Source organism: Bos javanicus, chromosome 19 (genome assembly GCF_032452875.1).
Source record: "Bos javanicus breed banteng chromosome 19, ARS-OSU_banteng_1.0, whole genome shotgun sequence".
Classification (NCBI taxonomy): Eukaryota; Metazoa; Chordata; class Mammalia; order Artiodactyla; family Bovidae; genus Bos; species Bos javanicus.
Window position 1 is genome coordinate 23,008,225 of NC_083886.1, and position 23,448 is coordinate 23,031,672.

Sequence of the window (23,448 nt, forward strand, 5' to 3'; positions counted from 1 at the left end):
AATTCACCTGGACGTCGCCTCACTTCACCTGAGATGGGGGCTGGCATTGCTGCCCTAGAAGGGGTTCACCTGATTTTTTTTTCTTGGCAGTGTGAGGGCTTCTAAATTCAGAAATGCTTATGAGGGACTTCCCTAGTGGCCCAGTGGCTAGGACACAGAGCTCCCAATACAGGGGACCCTGGGTTCGATCCCTAGTCAGGGAACTAGATCCCATGTACCACAACTGAAAATCCTGCATGCTGCAACGAAGAGTGAAGATCCTGCAACTGAGACCCAGTGCAGCCAAATAATTAGCTTAAAAAGTAGAAATGCTTCTGAAGCCTGTGGTACCTTGAGAGCGTTTGTTGGAAGCAGAAAACCACCTCCTCCAATCCCTCTCCCAGAGCTTCCCGATCTGGGTGCCTAGGACTCAATGAAGGTGTGGAGAAATATTGACATCTCAGCCTCAGGCCAAGTCATGGGGCAGAGGAATGGCCCTCCTCACCTCTGACAGCTGGCAGCTTCGTCTGCTTCCTCAGGGTGCTCTGCAAACACTGGCATTTCCTGCATGTGCCACCATGTGAAAAAGGCGCTCCTCTGTCCTACCCTCCTCAGATGGGAACAGCCTCCACTCTTTCTGTCTCTGCCAGGGTTTAGGCCTTGGGCAGTGAACTCACGCCTGAGTTTGTCTCCCATTCTCCCTGCTTCTTCCTCCCCTCCTCCTCCTCAGTTTCCTTTGCTGATGTCACTAGGACAGCCCCTCCGAGGCAAGTGGGTAGCCCCGGGCCACCCCAGGACTCCCAGCCCCCTACCCCGACCCCAGCAGCTCTCAGCTTCCTACTCTGCAGATGAGACTTTACTTGTGGTGTCCCTGGATGGTGCTGACCAGCAGCTGATGTCCCTCCCTCCCCCAAGGAAGCAGCGACATCTCCCTTGCACTGTGAACAAACCTGGACAGTGAACTAGTGTTTCCACATGGGAGCTTATCTTTGGGTTTGGGGTCAAGGAGGCCCTGAGCAGAGTGAGGTCATAGCTTATCTAGGTAGCACAATTGGCCTGCTGGACATCACAGGACAGGCGGAGAGAATGAGAGCTGGACAGGCTGAGGATCAGCGGTCGAGAAGCTCCTGAGTACGCTTTGGAGAGCTGCTTTATGACTACGTGAGTGATAGTTGCTCAGTCGTGTCCGACTCTTTGTGATGCCATGGACTATAGCCCACCAGGCTCCTCTGTCCGTGGGATTCTCCAGGCAAGAATCCTGGAGTGGGTTGTCATGCCCTCCTCCAGGAAATCTTCCTGACCCAGGGATCGAACCCACTTCTCCTGCATCGGCAAGCTGGTTCTTTACCACTAGCACAACCTAGGAAGCCTCAGTATATACACTAGCGTGTGTGAAATAGACAGGTAGGAGGAACCTGCTGTGCAGCACAAGGAGCTCAGCTCGGTCCTCTGTGGTGACCTAGAGGGGTGGAATGAGGGCTGGGAGGGAGGCTCAAGAGGGAGGGGATATACGTATACATATAGCTGATTCATGTTGTTGTACAGAAACTAACACAGCATTATAAAGTAATTGTACTCTAATTTTTTTTAAAAAAGACCCCTTTGTGCACGTACCAGCAGGGGCTGAAAAATACTAACGGGGTGGTACATTCACAGATCACATTTTACTCTTTTATTGTCTAAATTTTTTTAAAATCGTGACTTTATTAATTTCACAACAGGAAAACCAAATTGTATAAACTTACAGTTTGAAAAAAAAAAAAAAGCCAACTGCCTATACACTTCACACCTTCCCTGAGGTCTCTGATGCCATGTGAAATGCATACAAATGAGCAAATGACAGGGTGCTAATTGCAGCGTGGCTTCTGAGTGAACAGCTTGGGTGTTCTCACAGCAGGACCTCAGCCTGGTTCCTGTTTCCCCATTCATCCCAGCCAGCTGTAGAGCCAGAGAGAACTTGTGTTCCAAAACAAGACATCTGTGACCCTGACCACTCCCCGACAGAAGCTTCACCAGCTCCCTGGGAAGAACAGGCTTGCGAAGGAAGTGTCTCGTCCTTGGGACCAGGCTCCTTTGCCTGCAAGATTAGGCAAGCCAGGTGGACAGTCAGCTGCTGTTAGTGGCCCGGGCCGTGTTCTCCCAGACAAGGCAGAATCTCTTCCCTTTTTGGTCCTGAAAGCTACGTTAGAAGTCAGCAGAAATGCTGCCCACATGTCCTGCTGTTGGCGTTCGTGGTCTTGCAGGAACCTGCTGGCGTGTACAGCACCATGTGTGGCCCTGGGAGCCAGGAGCCCAGCCAGGGCTTCTCTGTGGCTGCTTCCTCATCTGTGGTTAGTTGCCGTGGGAGGCAAATAGGGTGTCATTTTACAAAAGCATCCCTCTTACCTTCAGAAAAAAGCCAGCTCAGACTCCTTGCGACCCCATGAGCTGGAGACTGCCAGGCTTCTCTGTCCATGGGATTCTCCAGGCAAGAATACTGGAGTGGGTTGCCATGCCCTCCTCCACGGGGTCTTCCTGACCCAGGAATTGAACCCACGTCTCTAGCATCTCCTGCCTTGGCAGGCGGATTCTTTACTACTAATGCCACCTGGGAAGCCCCAGCCTCCCTCAGGGTACCCAGAGAACTAACTTCCTGTGTGGAGGTCTTAGCCAACCAGCCCCAAAGCCTCCTGTCTCAGCAGCTTTGCTCCAACAGTGCATTTGCCCAAAGAGCTGGGGACCTGAAGGGCAGAGAGGGCCTGGAGCCACGTCCAGCTGGTGCTAAGAAGAGGCTCCACGTCCTTCCTGGACTGTAAAGAGTGGCCACTACTGTCTTCTGCTTGGGACTGCCTGGCATACAGCCCATGGGCAGGGGCCTCCTGCAAAACAGACTGCTGTCTAGGGAAACAGAAAACCCAGTCAAGACATCATTTGGGGCTGCACTGTCTCTCCTGGGTGGTCCCAGAGTGGGGAGGCACCCCTGAAGGCCCTGGGGTCCAGAAAGGGGACTGTTCCCAGAAACCCCCATCCCTCTGCTGGTGACCTACAGGCACCCCCATGTAACAAGCATGTGGCTTCTTGGAGGAAAGAAACTTGTGTAATCAGATAGAAATAGGAACCTGGAAAAGAACTCAGTGGGGCATGGAGGGGATTGGGCAACGAGCTGTCTAAAAGACTCCGGGCCATGAGAGCAGGGTTAGGGGGAGGAGCCACGTTTCATCCAAGTCATAACTAAGATCTAAGGATGTCTCCAGAGCTTGAGACTTTGGAGGGGTGAGGAGGCAGAGGGACAGCGTCTTCCTGTCTGCCACCCATCAGACTAGACATTGGGTGTGGGGCCCACTGTGGAAGGGATGCGCAGGGGCAGACAGCTGAAATCATTCAGCAGGAAGCCGAGGCTGCTGCAGCTCCCAGTCCTCACCCTCTCCACCCAGAGCTTGAGATCAGGCCCTGTTTCCCAGTGGCTCTGGAAAAGAGTCTAAGCTCCTCTTAATAACACTCAGCTGAGTGGGTAAGACCACACTCCCAATGTAGGAGGACCCGGGTTTGATCCCTGGTCAGGGAACTGGAGCCCACATGCCACAACTAAGACCCCGTGCAGCCAAATAAATAAATACTAGAAAAAATAATACTAATTCTCAGCTGAGCCTGGGCCAGGTAGGGCTGGGGGCTGCCTTTGTATGAGTGATGTCTCAGAGACTTGCCAACCCCTGTAGCACTGAAGGGGCTTCCCAGGTGACGCTAGTGGTAAAGAACCCACCTGCCAAGGCAGGAGACATAAGGGACGCAGGTTTGATCTCTGGGTTGGGAAGATCCCCTGGAGGAGGGGATAGCAACCCACTCCAGGATTCTTGCCTGGAGAATCCCATGGACAGAGGAGTCTGGCAGGCTACAGTCCTTGGGAGTCTCAAAGAATTGGACACGACTGAAGCGACTGAGCACGCACGAACACAGCTCTGAAAAATCCTTCTGACCAAGTGGCACTGCAAGGGGAACTGAAATTCCTCAGAGCCTTTACCTTTTGAGGTTCTGTGGGAAGGTTTCTCAGAAGTACAGGGTCCTTCCCTAGGAAAGTGAATCTCTTTTCCCTCACCAGGTGGTGTCATCTTCCCATAGACATCTACCTCTGTTCAGAGAACAAAGAAATTTTGAGAAAAGTTTTGAGCATACTGATCTTTCTTTTTCAGGGCCAGGACAGTGAAGACATGAAAAGTTGGATAGCATAGGATGTAGAGCTGATACCCCAGTTTTCTCCTGCTTTCCATCAGGAGGGTCTTCAAAGGTTAATTGTCCTTAAAATGCTCCTTACAATACTTGGCTGAACCTGAGCCAGGCAAGGCTGGGGGCTGCTTATGTGAGAGACATATCCCTGAGACTTGTCGTTGCTCCATCACTTAATCATGTCTGACTCTTTGCAACCCCGTGGACGGTAGCCCACCAGGCTCCGCTGTCCATTGCGAGTCTCCAGGCAAGAATACTGGAGCGGGTTGCCGGGTCCACCTCCTAATGTATTGCAAAGTACTCTTACCCCCAGGGACACTCCAGGTTCAGGCCTCATGACTAAGGAGTAGTTGAAAGATCCCAGAGCTTATCAGACTTCAGTTGAGGAGAAAGAGGACGGAAACACATCTTTGTGTTTGTGGCTTTTTTGGGGGGTTGGGTTGTGGGGCAGCGTGCCAGGTGGCATGCAGGATCTTAGCTCTGAACCAGGGATCAAACATATGCCCCCTGCTGGGGAAGCACAGAGTCTTAATCACTGGACCTCCAGGGAAGTTCCTTTGTGCCCTTTTTTTGTCTGGAGAATAGCTCTCAGAGCTCTGCTGATAAATCCATGTTAGCATCAGGTGTCAAAGCTGCCTGGTATGCCCAGGAACCTGACTCCCTTGCCTGTGAAGAATCTTGTGATGTCAGAGGCTAAGATGCCTTCTGCCACGTCAGGACTGGTAGACAGGCACAGTCATGTGGTGGGTGTCTTAGCTCAGGCTGCTGTAACAAAATACTATAAGCTGAGTGGCTTAAACAACAAGAGTTGCTTTCTTCCAGTTCTGGAGGCCGGGAAGTGCCAGATGAAGGTGCCAGCATGATCGAGTTCTTGGTGAGGTGAGGCCTCTCTCCCTGCTCGGTGCCTCCATGCTGCGTGTCCACATGTCAGAGAGAGACCTCTGGTCTCTTCTTTTTTTAGGGTATTTCTTTCTTTTTTGGGGGGTCATGCCAGTCGGACACAACTGAAGCAACTTAGCAGCAGCAGCAGCATGCGGGATCTAGTTCCCCTACCCAGGGATTGAATCCACACACCCTGCATTGGAAGCATGAAGTCTTAACCACTGGACCACTGGGGAAGTGCCTTTCTTTCTTTCTTTGTTTTCTTGGTTGTGCTGGGTCTTCATTGCTGCGAGCGGGAGCTTCTCTGTGTTGCGTGCACAGACACTAGAGCCCGTGCGCTTCAGAAGTTGCAGCTCATGGGCTTAGGTGCCCCACGGCATGTGGGATCTTCCTGGACCAGGGATCGAACCCGTGCCCCCTGCATTGGCAGGTGGATTCTTAACTACCAGACCACCAGGGAAGTCCCCCTCTCTTCTTCTTCTAAAGGTAATAGCAGTCCCATCATGGGGACCCTACCCTCGTGACCTCATCCAAACCTAATTACCTCTCAAAGACCTTCAAATACCTTCACATGGAGGAATAGGGCTTCAACCTCTGAATTTGGGGGGACACACAAACATGGCACCCCACTCCAGCACTCTTGCCTGGAAAATCCCATGGACGGAGGAGCCTGGTAGGCTGCAGTCATGGGGTCGCTAAGAGTCGGACACGACTGAGCGACTTCACTTTCACTTTTCACTGTTATGCATTGGAGAAGGAAACGGCAACCCACTCCAGTGTTCTTGCCTGGAGAATCCCAGGGACGGGGGAGCCTGGTGGGCTGCTGTCTGTGGGGTCGCACAGAGTCGGACACGACTGAAGTGACTTAGCAGTAGCAGCACAAACATTCAGTCCATAAAAGCCTTTGAGAGCTTGGCCTCTGCCCCGAGACAGACCTGAGTGTGAAGTTGGCTCTACCACTAACTAGACTTTTGAGTCTCTTCTACAAAGTAGGGCTGATGATTGTGTCTGCCACATCGAAGTGTCATGTATCTATGGTCAGAGTGACATAAAAACGTAGAATGGTGGTGAGCAGGGCCTAGAGGACAGCGGAAATGGGGAGATATTGGTTAAAGGGTACGAACTTTCAGTTATAAGATGAATGAGTTCTGGGGACCTAACGTATGACGTGGTAACTCTAGTCAACAATACTGTACTGAATTCTTGAAATGTTCTCAGAGGGACTTCCCTGGAGGTCCAGTGGCTAGGGCTCCGAGCTCCCAGTGCAGGGGGCCCTGGGTTTGATCCCTGGTCAGGGAACTGGATCCCACATGCCGCAGCTGAAGATCGTGCACGCCACAACTGAGACCCGATGCAGCCCAAGAAATAAATAAATAATTTAAAGAACTCTTCTCAGAGAGTAGATCTTAAGTGGTCTCACCACACACGCACAAGTAACGATGTGTGATGGCAAACGTGTTACCTAACCTTACTGCGGTCATCATTGCACAATGCATACTTATGTTAACTCATGACACTGTAGACCCTAAACTTACACAATGTCATTTATCAGTTATATCTCAATAAAGCTGGAAAGAAAAGAGTAAGAGTCGTGTGCTCAACACAGTGCCCGGAACATAAATATTGGTGAAGCCAGGGACACGTTGCCCAAAGGGCTTTCAGGAATGGATGTCTCTGCCCCCAAACTCACAGGGAAGGGAGGTGGCCCTGGGCCTTTGTGGGCACGGCAGCAGGGAGGAGGTATCCCAGACAGGCTTCTCTATAAGGACGGGCCTAAGAGAAGCTGTAGATTCTGTCGTGTCCCTGATTCACGCTGAGGTCACACGTCAGATTAGCAATATATTCCCCTAGTTCCCAAAAGAACCTTCTCCCCAGTCATCCATCTGGTCCCCTCCTCACCCCCTTTTTGCCTCAGTGTAATTGCTTATGCTCTCCTTCCCTCCAGAATGCCCTGTCTCCGCACCCCACCATTTTTTTGCCAGCGACATATGAGACATTCTTCCAGGCCCGGGGTTCAGATGGCACTTCCTTCAAGGAGCGTTTAGTCATCAACTCAGTTCCATCAACTCAGTTCTCCCTTCCCTCCATTACATACTGTCCAGACCACTCTCGGGGCCCAGCAGCTGCTGCCTTGCCTCTTGGTGACTTCTGGGCACATCTCAAATCCACTGTCATAGCATCCTGGGCAAAAGAACCCCAATCCGCTTTATATAGGGTTCAGGGAATATTCAGTGGGGTAATGAGTAAGTTTTCTAGCCCTCAAAACCCATGGAACTTTCTGACGTCTTGGGCCACTGAGGCATAGGAAAGAAAGCTTTCCTCTCTCTTCTCAGCTATTTTCTGGTTGCTGTCTTTCAAAGACTCATAGACTGGGCAACTTTCACCCATGCATGTCATGGTGAGGAAACCAAGGTCCAGAGAGGGAAAGAATGTCCCTTAAGGTCACACAGCAGGTTCAGCGGACTTGTGTTGGGGAGAGGGAGTAGAGCGTTGACGTTACTGTGATCATCCAGGGCCTTAACACATGCAGCCCTTAGATCAGCTGAGCCGCAGTAAGCGTGTCAGTGTTATTGCTGGCTCTGTTGTTACGGTTCTTCTGTACTTTATTGTCAACCCCTCCTCCTCCCACCAGGTCCTTTCCTTTCATTTCAGGGGAGAGAAGTACACGGCGGGTATTAACCATGCCAGAACGTCTTTACAAAGCAGTGGGTGAGAAGCTGGGCTGGTACGTTAGACGACTAACCATCTGGATTACTGACCCCAGTGGCCTAGGGTGATTTTCTGGACCATCATAGACCTCAGGCCCAACAAGTCAGACCTGGACGAATAATTGGGTGTTGTATGTGTCCCTGTGCTGTGCTGAAGAGAAACTGAAAGGAAACCTGCTTCCCTTTTTGCAGCTGCCAGCAGACCGGCTGAGTCTGGCATGTTGCCCTCCAAGCCTCTCAGGCCTGCTCAGTGGTCACCTCGGCTCAGTGCGTGCAGCAGCCGCAGAGCGTCTGCCCAAGCTCCGTCCCTCTGTCTGTCTGTCCATCTGTCAGGCAGCCTACAGAAGCTCTCAAGCTAGGTCCTTGGGAGGACAGGGTGTCCAGAATCAGTTTCCATCGTCCTTCTCCCATCACAGGGTTGAAAGCAAGATTTCCCATGTGTCCAGCTGTGTGTGTGCATATCCAGTCACTTCGGTCGTGTCTGACTCCTCGGTGGCCCCACGGACTATAGTCTGCCAGGCTCCTCTGTCCATGGGATTTTCCCAGTAAGAATACTGGAGTGAGTTGCCATGGCCTCTGTCCAGGGAATCTTCCCAACCCAGGGATCGAACTCACATCTCCTGTGTCTCCTGCACTGCAGGCAGATTCTTTATCACTGAGCCACCGGGTAGGAGGGGCATCAAAGTTATCACTGGGAACCGGTGAGGGACAGCTTCAGCTGACAGCCCCACTGGGACTGGGGAGTTGAGTCTCAGAGTCCACATCCTACCGGGAGGTGAGACAGGACAGGCACACACACCAAGAGACCTCTTTTTCCCAGAGGAGGACTACCATTTGCCTCCTTCGTCTAAAAACAAAATTAAATGCAAATTGGGGGCAGGTCCAGGAGAAGGACTCTGAGAATGGAGACCAAAGTTCCCTTAGTGGACTGAACCATTTCTCAGCTTCTATTCCATTTCCGTGTTGGTGTCTGATTGGGTGAAAAAGAGTACAGCATCCAGTTCTAGCTGCTGAGCAAGGGAGCCCTGGGCACTGGGGAGTTTTCAGTTGGGTTTCATGTGAGCAGTTAGAGAATTAACTGGAACAGCAATTCTCCTGCCCCAGATCTGACTCTAGGATCCTGCTGTTTGTCTGAGTCTTTCCGAAGAGCGTGACCACTCTATTCTCAACATGATGTTCCAAACGGCCCTAACAGTTCTTTTTCAGTTGGTAGAGCTGGGTTGGCTGAAGCTTCTGTACTCACTATTTTAGGGTCTTTGCGACCAAGAGCGTATTTGGCCATTCATTCATGCATTCATTTACTGACTCATTCATTGAAACCACTATTTCAAGGTGCCAAGTGTATAGTGTGAACAAGAGAGATGAGGTTCCCACTTTCTCAGAGCTCTCAGTCTAACAGAAGAGATAGGCATTAGGTGATTTACAAGAGCACTGAATAATCAGAAATGCAGGGCTCCCTGGTCTGATAGCTACGGAGAGCTTCCTAGCGAATAGCCCACACACCACAGTGAAGACCCAGTGCAGCCAAAACATTTTTAAAAATTTAAAAAGACTAGAGGGAAGAGTAGGAGATACCCAGGCAGAGTCGGGTGGAACATTTTGACCAGAGATACCATCCTGTACAAAAGTTCTGAGAAAGCAAGAGAGAGCCAGGAGGAAAACGTGGCAGATGAAGCAGAGAGGAGGTGAGGGGCCAGGCCACAGAGCCTTGTGTGCCACTACAGGGATGTGGTTTTTCCTTCTGACAGCGATGGGAAGTGTTCTCAAGCTGCTGTGGGATGCTGGAAAACTGTTTCCTCCACCTGATCATTCTAGCTATGATGTCAGCCTCACGAGCTTGCGACTTCTCAGACCAGCAGACCCAGCTCAGATGTGACCACTGTGGGGCTTCCACTCACCACAGCAGACAGCATTTCATTTCTTTTTTCTACCCTCTTCCTTAGAACTTACGTCATGTGTGTTGGTTTCTCATGTCAGCCGCTGGCAACAGACTGTGAGACTAAGCTGATCAGTCCAGGACAGGCAGCAGTAAGCTTGGGGGAAGGAGAAATTAGGACTCATGACCAGGTTTCATGATCAGCACCTGCAAGTGCCTTATGTAAAACATGGATGTCATGGGACAGTTTAGAGACAGTGCACTGGGCTAGGTTGAGTCACCCATGGGGGAAGGAAGGCAGGGTATTCCCTTGAGGGAAGGAGCGGCTGATCCTCTGTAATCTCTTCTCAGAATCCATCTGCTGGTTCCCAGCAGTCTGAGTCAGGCTGCCGTCCAGTCTGCCTTTCCCATTCAAGGGGCATGATGACCCAACGCATACTGGGGGCAGGTGTGTGCCTAGCTTTTGGGGTGGGACAGCCAGGGACTCTGGCATCCCTGGTTAAGGTGGCCTGGGCCAGATCAGTCCCTCTCTCCACCTCAAACGTTATAAAGGTAAAGTGTAGGGAGGACACCAAAGGCAGAAAGATGGGGAAAAGAACAGTGTGGGTATGAGCTTGCTAAGGAACCTCAGCAAGTTTCCAAAAGCCTCTGTTCCTCCTAACCACATAGTGTCCTTAACGCTGTTGGTATCTGGGGACAGACATTCTTTGGGATGGTGCTGTATATTGCAGGACATCTTAATATCTCTGGCTTTATAATGCTCCTCCACATTTCCAAATACCTCCTGGTGGGGCGTGGCATGGCATGTGTGTGCTCATTGTGTCCAACCTCTTTGTGACCCCATGGGCCTCTAGGCTCTTCTGTCCATGGGATTTCCCAGGCGATAATACTGGAGTGGGTTGTTATTCCTTCTCCAGGGGATCGTCCCGACCCAGGGATCGAACCTGCATCTCTTGCATCTCCTGCATTGGCAGGCGGATTCTTTACCTCTAATTGAGAGCTACTGACTCCACTGTTTATGGGGACAGGATACATAGAGCTTTGCCTTATGTCCTGCAGATGGCTGACAGAGAGACTGGATAAGTCCCCGCATTTCCAAATATCTTAATGAAGCTTTTGTCCAGTGGGATGGTTTTTCTTCCCAGGCCACTCATGGGGGCTCTTGCTGTCTCCTGGCCCCAAATGGAGCTCCCCCTGATTTCGATAGCCTCTTTGCTCACAATGGTAACCTAACAGCCCTGTGAAAAATCCAGTGGATGAAGCTGAGATTTTATTGCAGACATTTCCAGGCCTCTTCGCTGGACGGTGTCCAGGGTGGCAGGACAGTCTGCTGGCTGAGGCGCTGCTCCGTTGGACCACCAGATGGCGCTCGGGAGCCCCCCCTTGTCTGCCGCAGGACCACTGGGGGCAGAGGAGACTGCAGAGGGAACTCATCTTAAAGAGGCCTGGTCCTTAAAGAGACAGGGCCACACACCGCGAACTTGAACGGTAATCCCGAAACGAGACTCTCCTGATGACAGGCAACACTGGCTAGGCTCTGATGCTCCTTTGTCCTCACTTTCTCGAATGTTGAGCCGCCACCTCTTGGAGCTGGTCTCATTGACGACCTGCCCTCAGCCCCTGCGGGCCCCCCTGGACCTCACAGGGACGGGGCCAGCCTGGCTGGTGGCGTCAGAGCTCCTGGCAGAAGAGCGCCGGGCTGAGAGGCATCTGCAGAACTCTGGCTGAGACAGCAAGAAGCACAGCCAGCTTCAGGAGAATAGTGGCCACGGGAGGGCAGAGGGCCAGCCTGTGAGCTCTGGCCCCAGATGGACTTGCCTCCGCTTCACTTGGGGCTGATAAGGTTGGAGCTGTTGAACTTTGTCTCTGGGTTCTGGGGACTTGGAGAATCCTTCCGTCTCTTCTGTCTGCCTCTTTCCAAATGCTGATGGGGACGCTGTGGTAAGTCATTTAGGAAGGGGGGGTGGGGTGCCAGGCCCTACTGTTGATCCCTCGGATCAGCTCTCGGAAACCTCTGTGTTGACCCCTGGGTGGAACAAGCCGAGCCATGTCGGATGAGGGCCACTTTAGCTAGAACTTGGCCCGAGACCCTCCCGAAATTGCAGCTTGCCTAGTATGCTCTTCCCAGGATGCTGGACTCACTGTGGCCCTAGCCATGGGAGTGGCACTTCAACTCAGCTCCCAAGAAACGTGGGGGGACGTGGGGGGAGCCTCACCACTGCAGGGACCTGGATGTCACCAGGCTTCTCTCGGCCATGGTACTGAGGGAGGCAACAAGAAGGTGAATGGAATTTTCTAGTTTACATCTTACCATGACTCTTACATCTTTCCCATGACTCAAGCTGAGATAAACTTTGGAAGAGAAGATGAAGAAGTGGGGAGGGCTTTCAGTAAATCCATGCTCCCTGTAGATCTCACTGCCTGTTGGAAGAGTGAGGAGGCTGGGAAGAGATGGGGAGGAAGAGGGCAGAGGACAGAACTGTTAAGCCAGACCTGCCCACTTAGAGGTGACCCAGGAGAGGCCTGGGGCATTTTCTTCTCTTCAGGCCCAAGGGCTAAGGGTGAATCTTAGAAGAGTAAGCACTGCTTTGCTCTGCTGAGCTTAAAGGAAATGGAGCAAGGAGCCAGAAACAGGCCATCCTGGGGGCTACTGGGCAGATAGGAAGCCTGAGGGACATCCATCTGGGTGCCCACCTACGGATGGGAAAACTGAGGCTGGCAAGTCTCAAGACTGGCCTGAAGCATAGAAGCAGTGGGGTTTGGCTGGGACTGGAGTTCAGGAAATTGTCACTGGATTGATTGCAGCCAGCTTGGCTCCTGGATCATCTGGCCCGATGGAGGAGATGTGGTTTTCTCTGGGAACCAGTTCTCATTTTGCTTCATCACTGGTGGCTGTGGGGGGTTCTGGAGTTACATTCCTCCTGTAGCTCTGATTGCTTCCTCCCTGAGTTTAACTTCACTCTGTTTATTCATTTTTAGTCACTCATTGCAGCCCAACACAGAGATTACCCATGTGGACTCAGGATTCAGAATCTCGGTTCATTTCCTAGCTGGCCAATAGCATACCTTCCTGTTTCTATGGGAAGGAATGGAGAGAATGGCAATGCCTATCTCATTGGCTTATTATGAAGACTGAGGGAGGCAGTCTATGGGAAGCACATGCAGCAGTGCCTGGCACTTTAGAAGTACTCAATCAAAGTTAGCTGTCGTTAGTTTTATTTATTCAGCATGTATTATTGAATGCCTGTCTATTGGGCTTTTGGCAGAAAACTGATCCAGGGGCATGGTGTAGTTACGACTGCCTTAGAGGTCTACCTGAGCCTCATTCATCCACTGGGCAAGGTGCAGTGAAAAAACACAGTCCCAGGTTTTGGGGTTTTTTTTGCTGTGCTACACAGCCATGGGTGATCCTAGTTCCCTGACCAGGGATCAAACCCTTGCCCCCTGCATTGGAAGCCCAGAGATCCAACCACTAGACTATCAGGGAAGTCCCTCGTCCCAGCTTTTAAAGAGCTGATCTGCCAGGAAAGATACAAAAGAGATTTTGTCTACCAGGTCAGTTTTTTGGTTTTTAATTCGAATGCGGAGACCACCCCCACCCCACCCCGACCACCTGTATATCCCACCTGCACACCCTGGTGCTCCCTGCAGACCTCAGAGTGGGGAGAGGTGCAAGGACATCCTTTTCATCACCAGTGACCCCGCAGGGACTCCAGGCCTTCCTATTGTTCCCAGTGGAGCTGGGTTGCTAACAGTGATGGGGGAAGAGAAGTGGAAATACCTAGTTTTGGTTCTAAGCATGGTCCCGTTTTTTCCACCCTGGCCAAGTGGTTGGTAGAGGCAAGAGCTGGATAATGGAGAGGTGGGGCGTAGCACATCCTTGGGGGTTATGTAAGGGCAAGACTGCTGACCTCAGATGGGGTATATCTTCTTCCCACTTGGCCCACATCATCAGCCCAGTGCTCCTGGCAACCAGCCCTTAAAAGTGAAAGTGTTAGTTGCTCCAGTCATGTCTGATTCTTTGCGACCTCATGGACTGTAGCTCACCAGGCTCCTCTGTCCATGGGATTCACCAGGCAAGAATAGTGGAGTGGGTAGCCATTCACTTCTCCAGGGGATCTTCCCGACCTAGGGATCGAACCCAGGTCTCCTGCATTGCAGGCTGATTCTTTATCCTCTGAGCCACCAAGGAAGCCCAACCAATACTTAAATCCCCCTTAAATATGCTGATGAGGCAGGAGCAGCCGTTTGCTGTGGGAGGTGAGGAGCCAAGGACAGGCTGAATACACAGGCCAGAGGGAGGGCTGGGAAGGTGGAGTGTGTTCACCCAAAGGACTAGGCAGCAAATGGTTAGTGCAGGCTTGGAGGACGAGCTGTGATGGGTGCTCAGTGCCTTGGGGTGCATGGGCAGGTCCACACTTAGCTGAATCAGGGTAGCCTTTCCACAGGAACATCCCCAGCTACTCTGACAGAAGTGGGTTGCTGGCAGATCACCTCACCTTGGGCACAACGTGGGTGAGAATGGCTCTAACTCCTTCCTTCCTAGGATGTGGTATTGGGTCTCCCCCACCGCCTCTCCAGTCAGTGCCAGGAATCTGGAGGTTTCTGTTCTGGTCTCCTGTCACCCTGCTGCTTCCGCACACTTGTCCTATAGCCAAGGTTAGAGTCAAGCCCTGTGGTGGTAATGTCCATTGGAAGCCATCCGATGTAGCCATCAAGGGATCTTGATGTAACCGCCCTTTCCTGGGACACATAGGTTTTGAGACAGTTGTGCAGAGATGGAATAGGACTGGAAGAGTTTTCTAGAAGATAGTCTCTAACCCATGGTCCAGCAGAGATTTCCAGAGACCTCTGCCACCGTGCTTTCAACCCTGACAGTGGAGATAGCATGCGTGGCCCTCCGTTTACTGTCTGGATGGGTTACTTAGCTGCTCAGGGCCTCGGTTTGCTCATCTGCTAAATGGAGGGGACTGAGATAATAGTGAGGCTGTTGTGTAAGCAAAGCGTTGAGATGCAAGCCAGGTCCGCTGCAGGCACTCTCCGTTAATTATCAGAAGCGCTCCTTCTGATCGGCCTCTAAGGTCCCACTCCCCTCCCCCTATATTGCATTCTGCACTGGAAGGTTTGGAACAGGATTGGACAGAATGTAGGGGGAAAAGCAGAGCTAAGGAGAGCAACTAACATTTTAGCTTGAAAAAAAATGCTGAAAATAGCTTGTTTAAGCCTTTGTAGATAAAAATGTAAAATGTATGCAAATGTATGTGACTCACGCAGAAACATACATCCATGGCCTCCTCACAGTCAGTGCCCAGATGTCGCCATCAGGCAGTGTTCAGAGAAGGCCCAGGCTGCCTTGGGGAGGGGTGGAGGGTGCAGGGGGGTGGGAGGTGGTGGAGATGTTGGGGAGGGGGGCAGTATTGCTGCTTACCTGGGCTGGTATCCTGCTTGCACCTTTCTTCTGGGTTCTGTGCCTTCCGTGTGGGAAGAAGAGAGGCCCTGGGCCCCTCTCTGCTCCTCCGTCTCACCGTCCTCCCTCTGGTTCCTCCAGGAGCCCGTTTGCTTCCTCTCCCATCCCAGCTCTATTTCTGGAGCATCTCATTGGAGATGCACGCCCCCCTCTCTGCCAAGCTCCAGGTGCCTGCTTGCTTGGTCCTCCCAGTCTTGTGTGCAAGTCAGAGATGGTGGGAGGGTGACAGCTGAGCAGGGAGACCCACAAGAGCCAAAGTCAGAGCCCGAGCCCGGAGGCCTGGGGTGGGGGAGAGCCCAGTGGATGCAAGGAGAGGCCGGTGTGACCTCCAGGTTGAAAAACACCCACTGTAGCCACCTGCGGATGCTTTGCACCCCCAAAGCATCTTCCCTTGCATCTTCCCCAGGGGCTCACCCTACCTCTGTGAGCCCAATAGCCCCCACCTCCCCTGGGGCAGCTCTGGAGGTGCTACCTAAGCTGCTGCAGGGGCTGGATTCAGGCTTCCTTTCAGCATCATGCAAAAGGGTCTGCTTCTCCTTTTAAGAATAAGATCTGAAACTAATGCCATACTGGATGTCAATGATACTGCTTTTCATTTTTTTTTTTAAAAGAATTAGATCTGTGGTTGTTTGGAATGATGAGAATAGCATCCCCCCCCTCACCCCAAATGCTCTGGGATGCTGACAACACTCCCCCATGTAGAGGCCAGGTGAGCTTCATCTTGTAGGCTTGTCCATTGAACTGGGTCCCCTACAGTCACTGCCGTATCGCAGCTTAGGGATGAGGGGTGGAAGGGTTTGCTGCATCAGCAGAAACCTCACTCTCTGAGGTGAAAGCAGGGTAAGTGGCCCAGGGCGGGGGTTCCCTTGTGGGCCCACTGCCTCCTTTCCCTGGGGTTCAGGAAACAAGCTTCCGGCCCCCTGCCCTGGACCACCCTAGCCTGACCCTCCGGCCCCTCCAGTCCCTTCTTCAGGGTCATTTGGTCCAAGGAGGCCTGCAGCTGAGTTGCCTTGGGTCTCTTAGAACCAGCACCCAGAGGAAGGCATAAAACTCTCCGACTCCAGGTTCTTCATTGCCTGTTTTTTTGGGGGGTGGGGGGCCGGCGGTGGTCTTAGAAGGAATTTTGTTTCAGGGGGTCTCTTCTCAGAGGCATTTTGAGCCCAGACTTCCCTCAACTTGTAATTATGCACCCTTGGTGTCGGGAGACCCAGCGGAGATCCTGGGGTCTCTCCTCTAACCCTGTTTGTCCTCCACGCCCCTCGACGACCCCCTCGGCCTCCTGCCTTCCTCTGCTCGCCGCCTCCCTGGTGTGAAGGGCAGGGAGCAGCCTGGCTTTTAGGTCAAGAGTGTCTAAATAGACGAGGCAATGTTAAGGTTTGGAAGGAAAGAGTCCTTGGGCAGCCAGCGCTTCCCGCGGGCGGGCTGGACGTTAACCCCGTCCGCGCCGCTCCCCGGGCTTGCCGAGGGGAGGGGCCAGGCAGCCGCACTGGCCCCTGAAACGGCGCTTAGAGATCCTGGGGTGGCAGGTGATGTCACCCCTGCGGGCCCATAGGTCTCCCCGCGGCACCTAGTCTGCGGGTTGCCAGAATTTGGCCAAGCCCAGCGAGGAGAAGGAAGAGGAGTCTGGGTCTGCGTCGCCCCCCGGAGACCCCCCCAGACCTCCTCCTCGGTCACCCGCTGGAGTCCCTCTCCGGGTGGGGGACACCGGCTGCTCCCCGCACCTCGGCCGGGGGTCTGGAGGCGTGCCGCGGCGGGGGAGGGGGCGCGGGAGCCTCGCGCCGATTGGTCGCGGCCCCCGTCCCCCGCCCTCCGCCCCTGGGCTCCGCGCAGCCCCGGGGAAGTTGCTAGTTGGCGGGCGGGCTGCGGGGCCGCAGCTCCGGGATCCGCAGCGGGGCTCGCGGCGGCCTCAGGGGCCGGAAGGGCTCCCGGGGGCGCTCACCGGCCCTCGCCCGCCCTCCCCCTCCTCCCAGGCGGCTCCGATCGCATCGCTCCTCCCTGCTACCTGTTTCCCTGCCTCCCCCTCGCCTCCACCCAGCGCTCGGCAACTTCGGCCTGCGGGGCCCGCCGCCCGCGCCCTCCCTCCTTTGTTGTGCGATGAGGGTCGGGTTTCCGATCTGACGGAGCCTTCGCCGCCGCAGCCGCGGGCATGGAGCCGCTGAGCCATCGGGGCCTGCCGCGCCTCTCCTGGATCGACACCCTCTACAGCAGTACGTTGTGCGCGCGGGCCGGGGAGGCCGGGCGGGAACGCGTCCCGGAGCCCCGCGTGGAGCCCCGACGGCCCCCGGGGTTCGCGTTGCCCGGCTTGGCTGGAGCGGGCTGGGAGCGGCGGGCACGGCCGCCCAGGTGCCTGGCGGGCCGGGAGGCGGGAGGAGCGGCTTGGCGCCCCGCGATCAGTCGCGGATGGCGTCCCCAGAGTGGACTTCCAGCCGGAGCGGGGGTGAAGGGGGCGCAGTGGATCGACGGGGCCAGGAGAGCTGTGTTACCCCTCTCCCACCTGTTGTGTAACCGAGTTCTCCCCAACCCTGGAGCGGAGGGGAAGAGCCCCGTAGTGTGTTGACCCTCCGCTCCCCGACTGGCTGCTCCTTCTGTGCACGCCGAAGCAGAAAGGCCATTTTGGTGAAGTCCTTGGCGCCTGGACTTTCTCAGGGACACCCTCAGGCCAGGGTGTTTCGGGGTGGGGGTGGGGTCGTATGGTAAGGGAGACTAGGTGTTGATCTCCGTGGGGGCCGTTTGGATGAAGGACCTGAAAACCCCCAGCTCAGCAGTCTTTCCTGCCAGGCTCATCATCATCCCCACCATCACCCTCCTTCCTCCCCTACCCCACCCCCCAAAAAAGAAAAAAACAAAAACAAAAACCCTTCTCCGCGTCTCCACCCCCCTTGTTCCCAAATCTGTCTCTATCATGTGATTGCTCTTGCACTGGTGCTGGGGATGTGTAAGTGATCACGCCTACATTCTGGGGGCTTATGCCCAGCCTTGAGCGCCCCCTTCCCCTCACCCCCTTCCCCCCACCCCACCCTCACTCTTGCTTAGGTGGCTAAAGCACTGCATTTTGCCCACCCCTCCCTTGAGACATCGTCCCCAAGCTTTCAGTGATATAGGAAGAGAGAGGGTTCTACTGGCTCCTGAAGAAGGTAATAAGTGGATTTTACCCTCCCTGGTTGCTTCAGTGGAACCGGCCCACTTTCTCTTGCTGGGTCTCCCAGCCTAGGGTCCCATGGGGCAGGCAGGTGGAACCAGGTTCCCCCTTCTGGACTCTAGATGCCATGGAACAAGGCTACATGTCAGGGTTAACCTGGTTTGAATGGTGGGGAGAGTGGACAAGTTGATGCCTTGAACCCCAAATTCTTGCCCTGGAGGCTTCTCAGTACTCATTACCCAGCCTCTGACCTCTGTATCCCCTTGGGTCCCCATCATTCCCCATAGCTTTTTCTCCCCCATCTTCTCCTCCTCCCCCTCCATCCTTTTCCCTCCCCGCTCCCAATCTGTTTTCCCTTCCTTTCCTCCCCCCAGCAGCTCTCCTTGTGATGTTCATTCTGCTTTGGTTTTTCAACATCAAAAGAGCAAAGCTGGATCCCCTGGGTGTCAGTCCTGCGCCAAGCCCAGCCACTCCATCTGCTCTTTCCCCTGCAGAGGCCAGCACCATTGGGTGAAGGTCAGGGTCCACGGCTGCTGTGTGGCGTGTGTGCACACATGTGTTTGCCTGAATGGGGGCACACATCTGCTCAGAGCCCGGCTGCAGATCAGCTCCTGACCCCAAAGGGAGGATTAGTGACCTCCTCTTCACTGTGCGCTTGCAAAAAACAGTCATAACAATGCCTCATATTCACATGCAGCTTATGTTCCTGAATATTTCTGGCTCTTTGCAAAACCCAGTCCTTCTTTCCCTATTTCCCAAGGCATAGACTCCTATGAAAAGCTGTCTCTGGCTTTCTCTTCATTGCCTTAAAGAAGCCTCCCCTGCCTGATCAATTCCAAGTTTTCCTGACATCCTCCACTCTACCCCAACACCTGTCTCTCCACCCCACCTCCCCCCAACACATAAACAACCTGGAGCAAAGCAGCAAAATTGCTTTGAAAATGTCCAGCTAGAGGAAGATGCGATTGGAAAAGGGAATTCGACTGAGGGCTTCTTTGTGGGGGGTGCCTGTTAATCAGCCCTGACTCAGGCAGTCTGGCATCTGAGCTGTCTACCCTTCTGCTGCTGCCTTGACCTCTGGGCTCCTGGGGCAGCCTGGATAGAGGGGAGGCGGGGGGCACTGGCTTGGCAGCAGTGTGAGGAGTCCTTGCCTCCTTCTTCCAAACAGCTTATTGGAGAGCTGTAGAATGAGGTTTCCTGGGGAGGTGCAGTGCAGTCATGTTTGGGCTGTTAGCCATGAAGTTTCCTCTTGACAAGAGCCTAAATTAAAACAAATACCCGAGCTGTCATTTGCCTGGCGGCATGGTTTTATGGCTCCCCGAGGAAGTTCCCATGCCTCTCGGGAAGCTGTTTGGTTACAGGTCTCACTGTCCTGGGGTGGCAAGTCCCCACAAAAGCCACATCCATCAGGAATCATAAAGGGGGTGTACACAGGGCACAGGGTGCCCAGGATACTTCTCAGGGATGTGAAAGCCCTGGTGGCAGTGATAGTGGCATCTCCAAGGACCTGCTGTGTGCTAGGCACTGTGCTGGCTGCTCTCCATCCAGTCTCTGCAAACCTCACAACTCTGCTAGACGGGTAGTCTTATCTCTCTTTTACGGGAAAAGTGGCTGGCTAGGCTCAAATCATTACCCTAGGTCACATGACTGATAAGTGACAAAGCTGGGATTCAGATCCTACCCTAGGATGTTGAGGAAGACTCTTGAGTGTCACCCAGATATGTCTGAACTTATTCACAGTCTTGGAATGGGGGACATCTGTCACTCTGGTCCTCTGTCTCAGCGTTGTCCCCAAAATGGTCCAGCAGGGTAAGGGGTCTCAGTGATTCTGAGCCTCAGTTGACTCTATGTCTCTTGGAGGAACTGGAGACTGGTCCTGAAGCCAAGGCAGGGGTGTTTGAGGCTCTGTCTGATTTCACTGAGGTTGGTGGTTCTCTATGCCACTGGTTCTCTATGCCAGCCCCTCCCTTCACACACTTCTTGCCTTTGGAATTGTCAGCTCATTTCTTTCTGGCTTTGGCATCTGTACACACTTCCATGGCAGGTTGATGGTCCCTTGATAAGGGGTAGATAGCAGACTCCCTCTTTCCCCTATAGTTGAAGTCCTGAAGGTCTGCAGTGATGGCGCAAAGAGATGGGTTGGCTCCCAGCTGCCCGTGTGGATCTGGGACAGACTGGAGCAAGGTCTTGGCCCGTGGTCAGCTAGCGTGGTGGATGAGGGTTCCTGCCACCCCACTTCCTGTCCCTAGACCATTCATTTTCCTACATTCACGTCATAGCATCAGCTGTGCCTCTCAATGCCTCGCCTAGATTATTTCCCTGAAGCTGGTGTGTTTCTGTCTGCACGAAGCTGTTGTCTTTCTCTCTGTATGTGTTCTCTGCCTGTGTTCTTCATTTTATCTTCTCTCTTTCACCACTCCTTCCACTAAATACTTACCACTTTCTCTTGGCTTCCTTCTGTACCATGGGATCAGGTTGGATCGGGCTCTGAAACTTTCTCTTGTCCCTCTGAGTGGAGATGAAAATCTTTCACTATATGTTCAGGATTTCTTTAAGAGAGAACTGAGGACTAATTTAAGGTACATTTAAGGTATCCCTTTGCCCTTCTAGCCTCTTTTTTGTCCCAGGAGATTTAACTCTGGCCTCAAACATGCTGACTCTATGGAGCCAAGCAAAAGCCTCTATTATTGGGATGTCATAGAAGGCAGAGCATGATCATCTGTTATAAGAACCTGCCTTTCGGAGCTCACTTCTGTTACCTGAAACAGCATTTCCAAGGGAAATTTCTGTCTCTGGTGATATTTTTATAACCCCTTACAGACTCGGTGCCCTGTCTAATGGCCAGGAAACCATTTGGGGCTATGAGAATACAAACCCATCTCCAGATGACCATGAACCTGTCTCAGTTTCCCACCATATTCCTATGTTAGCTGCACCAAAGACCAAGCCACTGACCTGACAGTCGGTGTGGGCTTGATCAGGGCAACTCTCTTACTCAGGCCACATCAGACTAACCCAGTGTGTGCCAGTGAACACCTGCAAATGGATGCTTTCTTGTCCCGTGGTGGCTAAGCCCCAGTCATTTATTCCTGTCTGTCATCACCAGCCCATAATTGACATGACTGCTGGAGTCCCATAGGTGGGCCTGGCAGAAGAATTAAGTCTCCTACTCAGAGAAATGTAGTTTTTTGTCATTGTTGTGATTGCTGGTGTTATTGTTCTTTAGAGATAGGAAGGAGTGACAAGAACATTTGTGAAGAATCAGCTAGGTGGGTAGAAGATGGGAGGAGAGTGGGTAGGAGGGAAAACTTGGGTTGTTCTCTGGTTCCGGGGGCGATTCTGACACCTTTGTTATGCACACTCCTCTTTAGAGTGAAGCTCTGATGTCTCACGTGGGTGCAATGGAGATTAATTGGTTAATATTTCTCGAATGTTTTGAAGAGGAGGAGTGCTATTGAACTGCTCAGCTGTCCAGCTCATCCCAGCTTTTGTCACTGAGCAGATCCACGAAAGGCTGCCCGAGGAGTTTGGAAGGGGCTGGGAAGGGTGCAAGGGTTCGGGCAGGAGCAGAGTGTTGAACCAGGTTCTTCGCTGGTGCCTGGCCCAAGGCCTTGTGCCGTAGTAAGCCCACAGTAAGTTTCGGTTGCACGAGTGAGTATGAGAGGGGAAAGAAGACTTCTGGGTTCTTGACTCCTTTAACTCCTTACTCCATCCGAAACCCCAGAAACCCATTAGCTGGCCCATTCACAAGTTTCCGGCTGTGTGGATTTGGTAATTGTAGTAGCTTGTAGTGGAGTCGGAGACCCCCCAGGGGAGTCCCACGCATTGCTGGGGCTTGTGATTACGTGATTGGAAGCCTTCGCCACCAGCGTTGGTGCTGCAGCTGTTTGGCTTGGCTTGAGCCCTTTGGGGTAACAGGCAGCTTCAAGACAACCGCGTGTCATCTGCACATCATCAGCTGCCTCGGCCAGGCCCCTGGCTCTGGTCGGCTGAGGTGATCCACGGGGCTTGGAGGACCCACCACATTCTACCTACAGGGTCTTGGCACTTTCCACTGAATACCAGGGAAGAGGCCTGCAGGCTCACTTCTCTCCGGGGCTGCATAGAAGCAGCTGATTTTTCTTTTGACTTGTGGCCTTGGTCTGCCCTTGCTTGCATTCCTTTGGGCAAGATATGGCTGGATGGAGCCATGGATGCCCTGGGGGCAGTGGGAGCATTCTGCTTGTCCCCGCCGGGGAGAACCTGATCCTGTAAATGGGGGAGAAAAAAGAAGTCAGGGCTACAGGCAAATGATAGGATGCACCTGGATAGGAGGGTTGGGGATAGAGGTTCAAGCCTACCCCTTGCCCAGGGCATCTGGCACAGAGCCCGCTGAGATGGGGCCAGCTGGACCCGTGACCCACTGCAGATGGGGCAGCCAAATCTTTTCCCCCAGGCTCAGACTTCATTTGGGCCTCTCTTGGTTTTCTGCCCTTGCCCTTTATTCCTGTCTTCTCTTCCTGCCGTTTCTTCCCTACCACACAGCTAGATGAAAAACGAATATGGGTTTACTGGCCACATAGAAACTGACAGGGTCAGCATGGTCTTTGGGAGACAGGGTGGGCTCCATGATGACCTAATTGGTCACATGCCCTTCCCCCTTTCCTCCACCCTCACCTCTGAGGTCTTCATGCTCCTCAAGACCAGTGATCCTCAACCTTTTTGGCACCCTGGGTGGGGAAGATCCCCTGGAGGAGGGCATGGCAACCCACTTCAGTATTCTTGCCTGGACAGAGGAGCCTGGTGCGCTATGGACCATCACAAAGAGTCAGACATGACCGAAGCAACTTGAGCACGAACGTGAGCTGTGGGTGTACTCAGGACTGCTGGTGAAGAATGTGACCATAATTACCTTCATGGGATTGAAGGGCTGATCCTATTAGTGTGCTGGGCTAACCCCTTCCTCCTGGGCATTGCCTCCTGGCCAGCTGTGAGGGTTTAATGGATCAAGATCATGGAGACCGAAGATGTTGTATAATTAAGCCTAGTTATTTTCCGAGCTGGGTGTAGCCACTCCCCACAGCAGCAATTGATTTCCTCACTTGTGGTCACCCTATTCAGTCGCAAGTTACCCTGGGCCTAAGCAGCATACAGTCCATCGTTTTGAGTGAATGTCTCCCTTTGAAGGTACAGCTTTAGGAGAACAATCCCTTTCTGA

General features: G+C 53.2%; 1 protein-coding gene across 3 annotated transcripts in view; it reads left to right on the forward strand.

Moving 5' to 3' along the window:
- Positions 1-23,448, forward strand: part of ABR (ABR activator of RhoGEF and GTPase) — a 188,360-nt gene that overhangs the window by 27,449 nt on the left and 137,463 nt on the right. The window contains exon 1 of one of the 3 annotated variants that reach the window (XM_061390603.1): positions 11,349-11,586. The exons of 1 other annotated variant lie outside the window; for it this stretch is intronic. Coding sequence is in view for 1 of the 2 variants with exons in the window: in XM_061390601.1 (XP_061246585.1) it covers positions 17,259-17,319 (61 nt within the window). In the remaining variant the exon portion in view is untranslated. Of the gene's footprint in view, positions 1-11,348; positions 11,587-16,640; positions 17,320-23,448 lie in introns of those variants that run through there. One more of the 3 variants, XM_061390601.1, reaches the window with a different exon arrangement.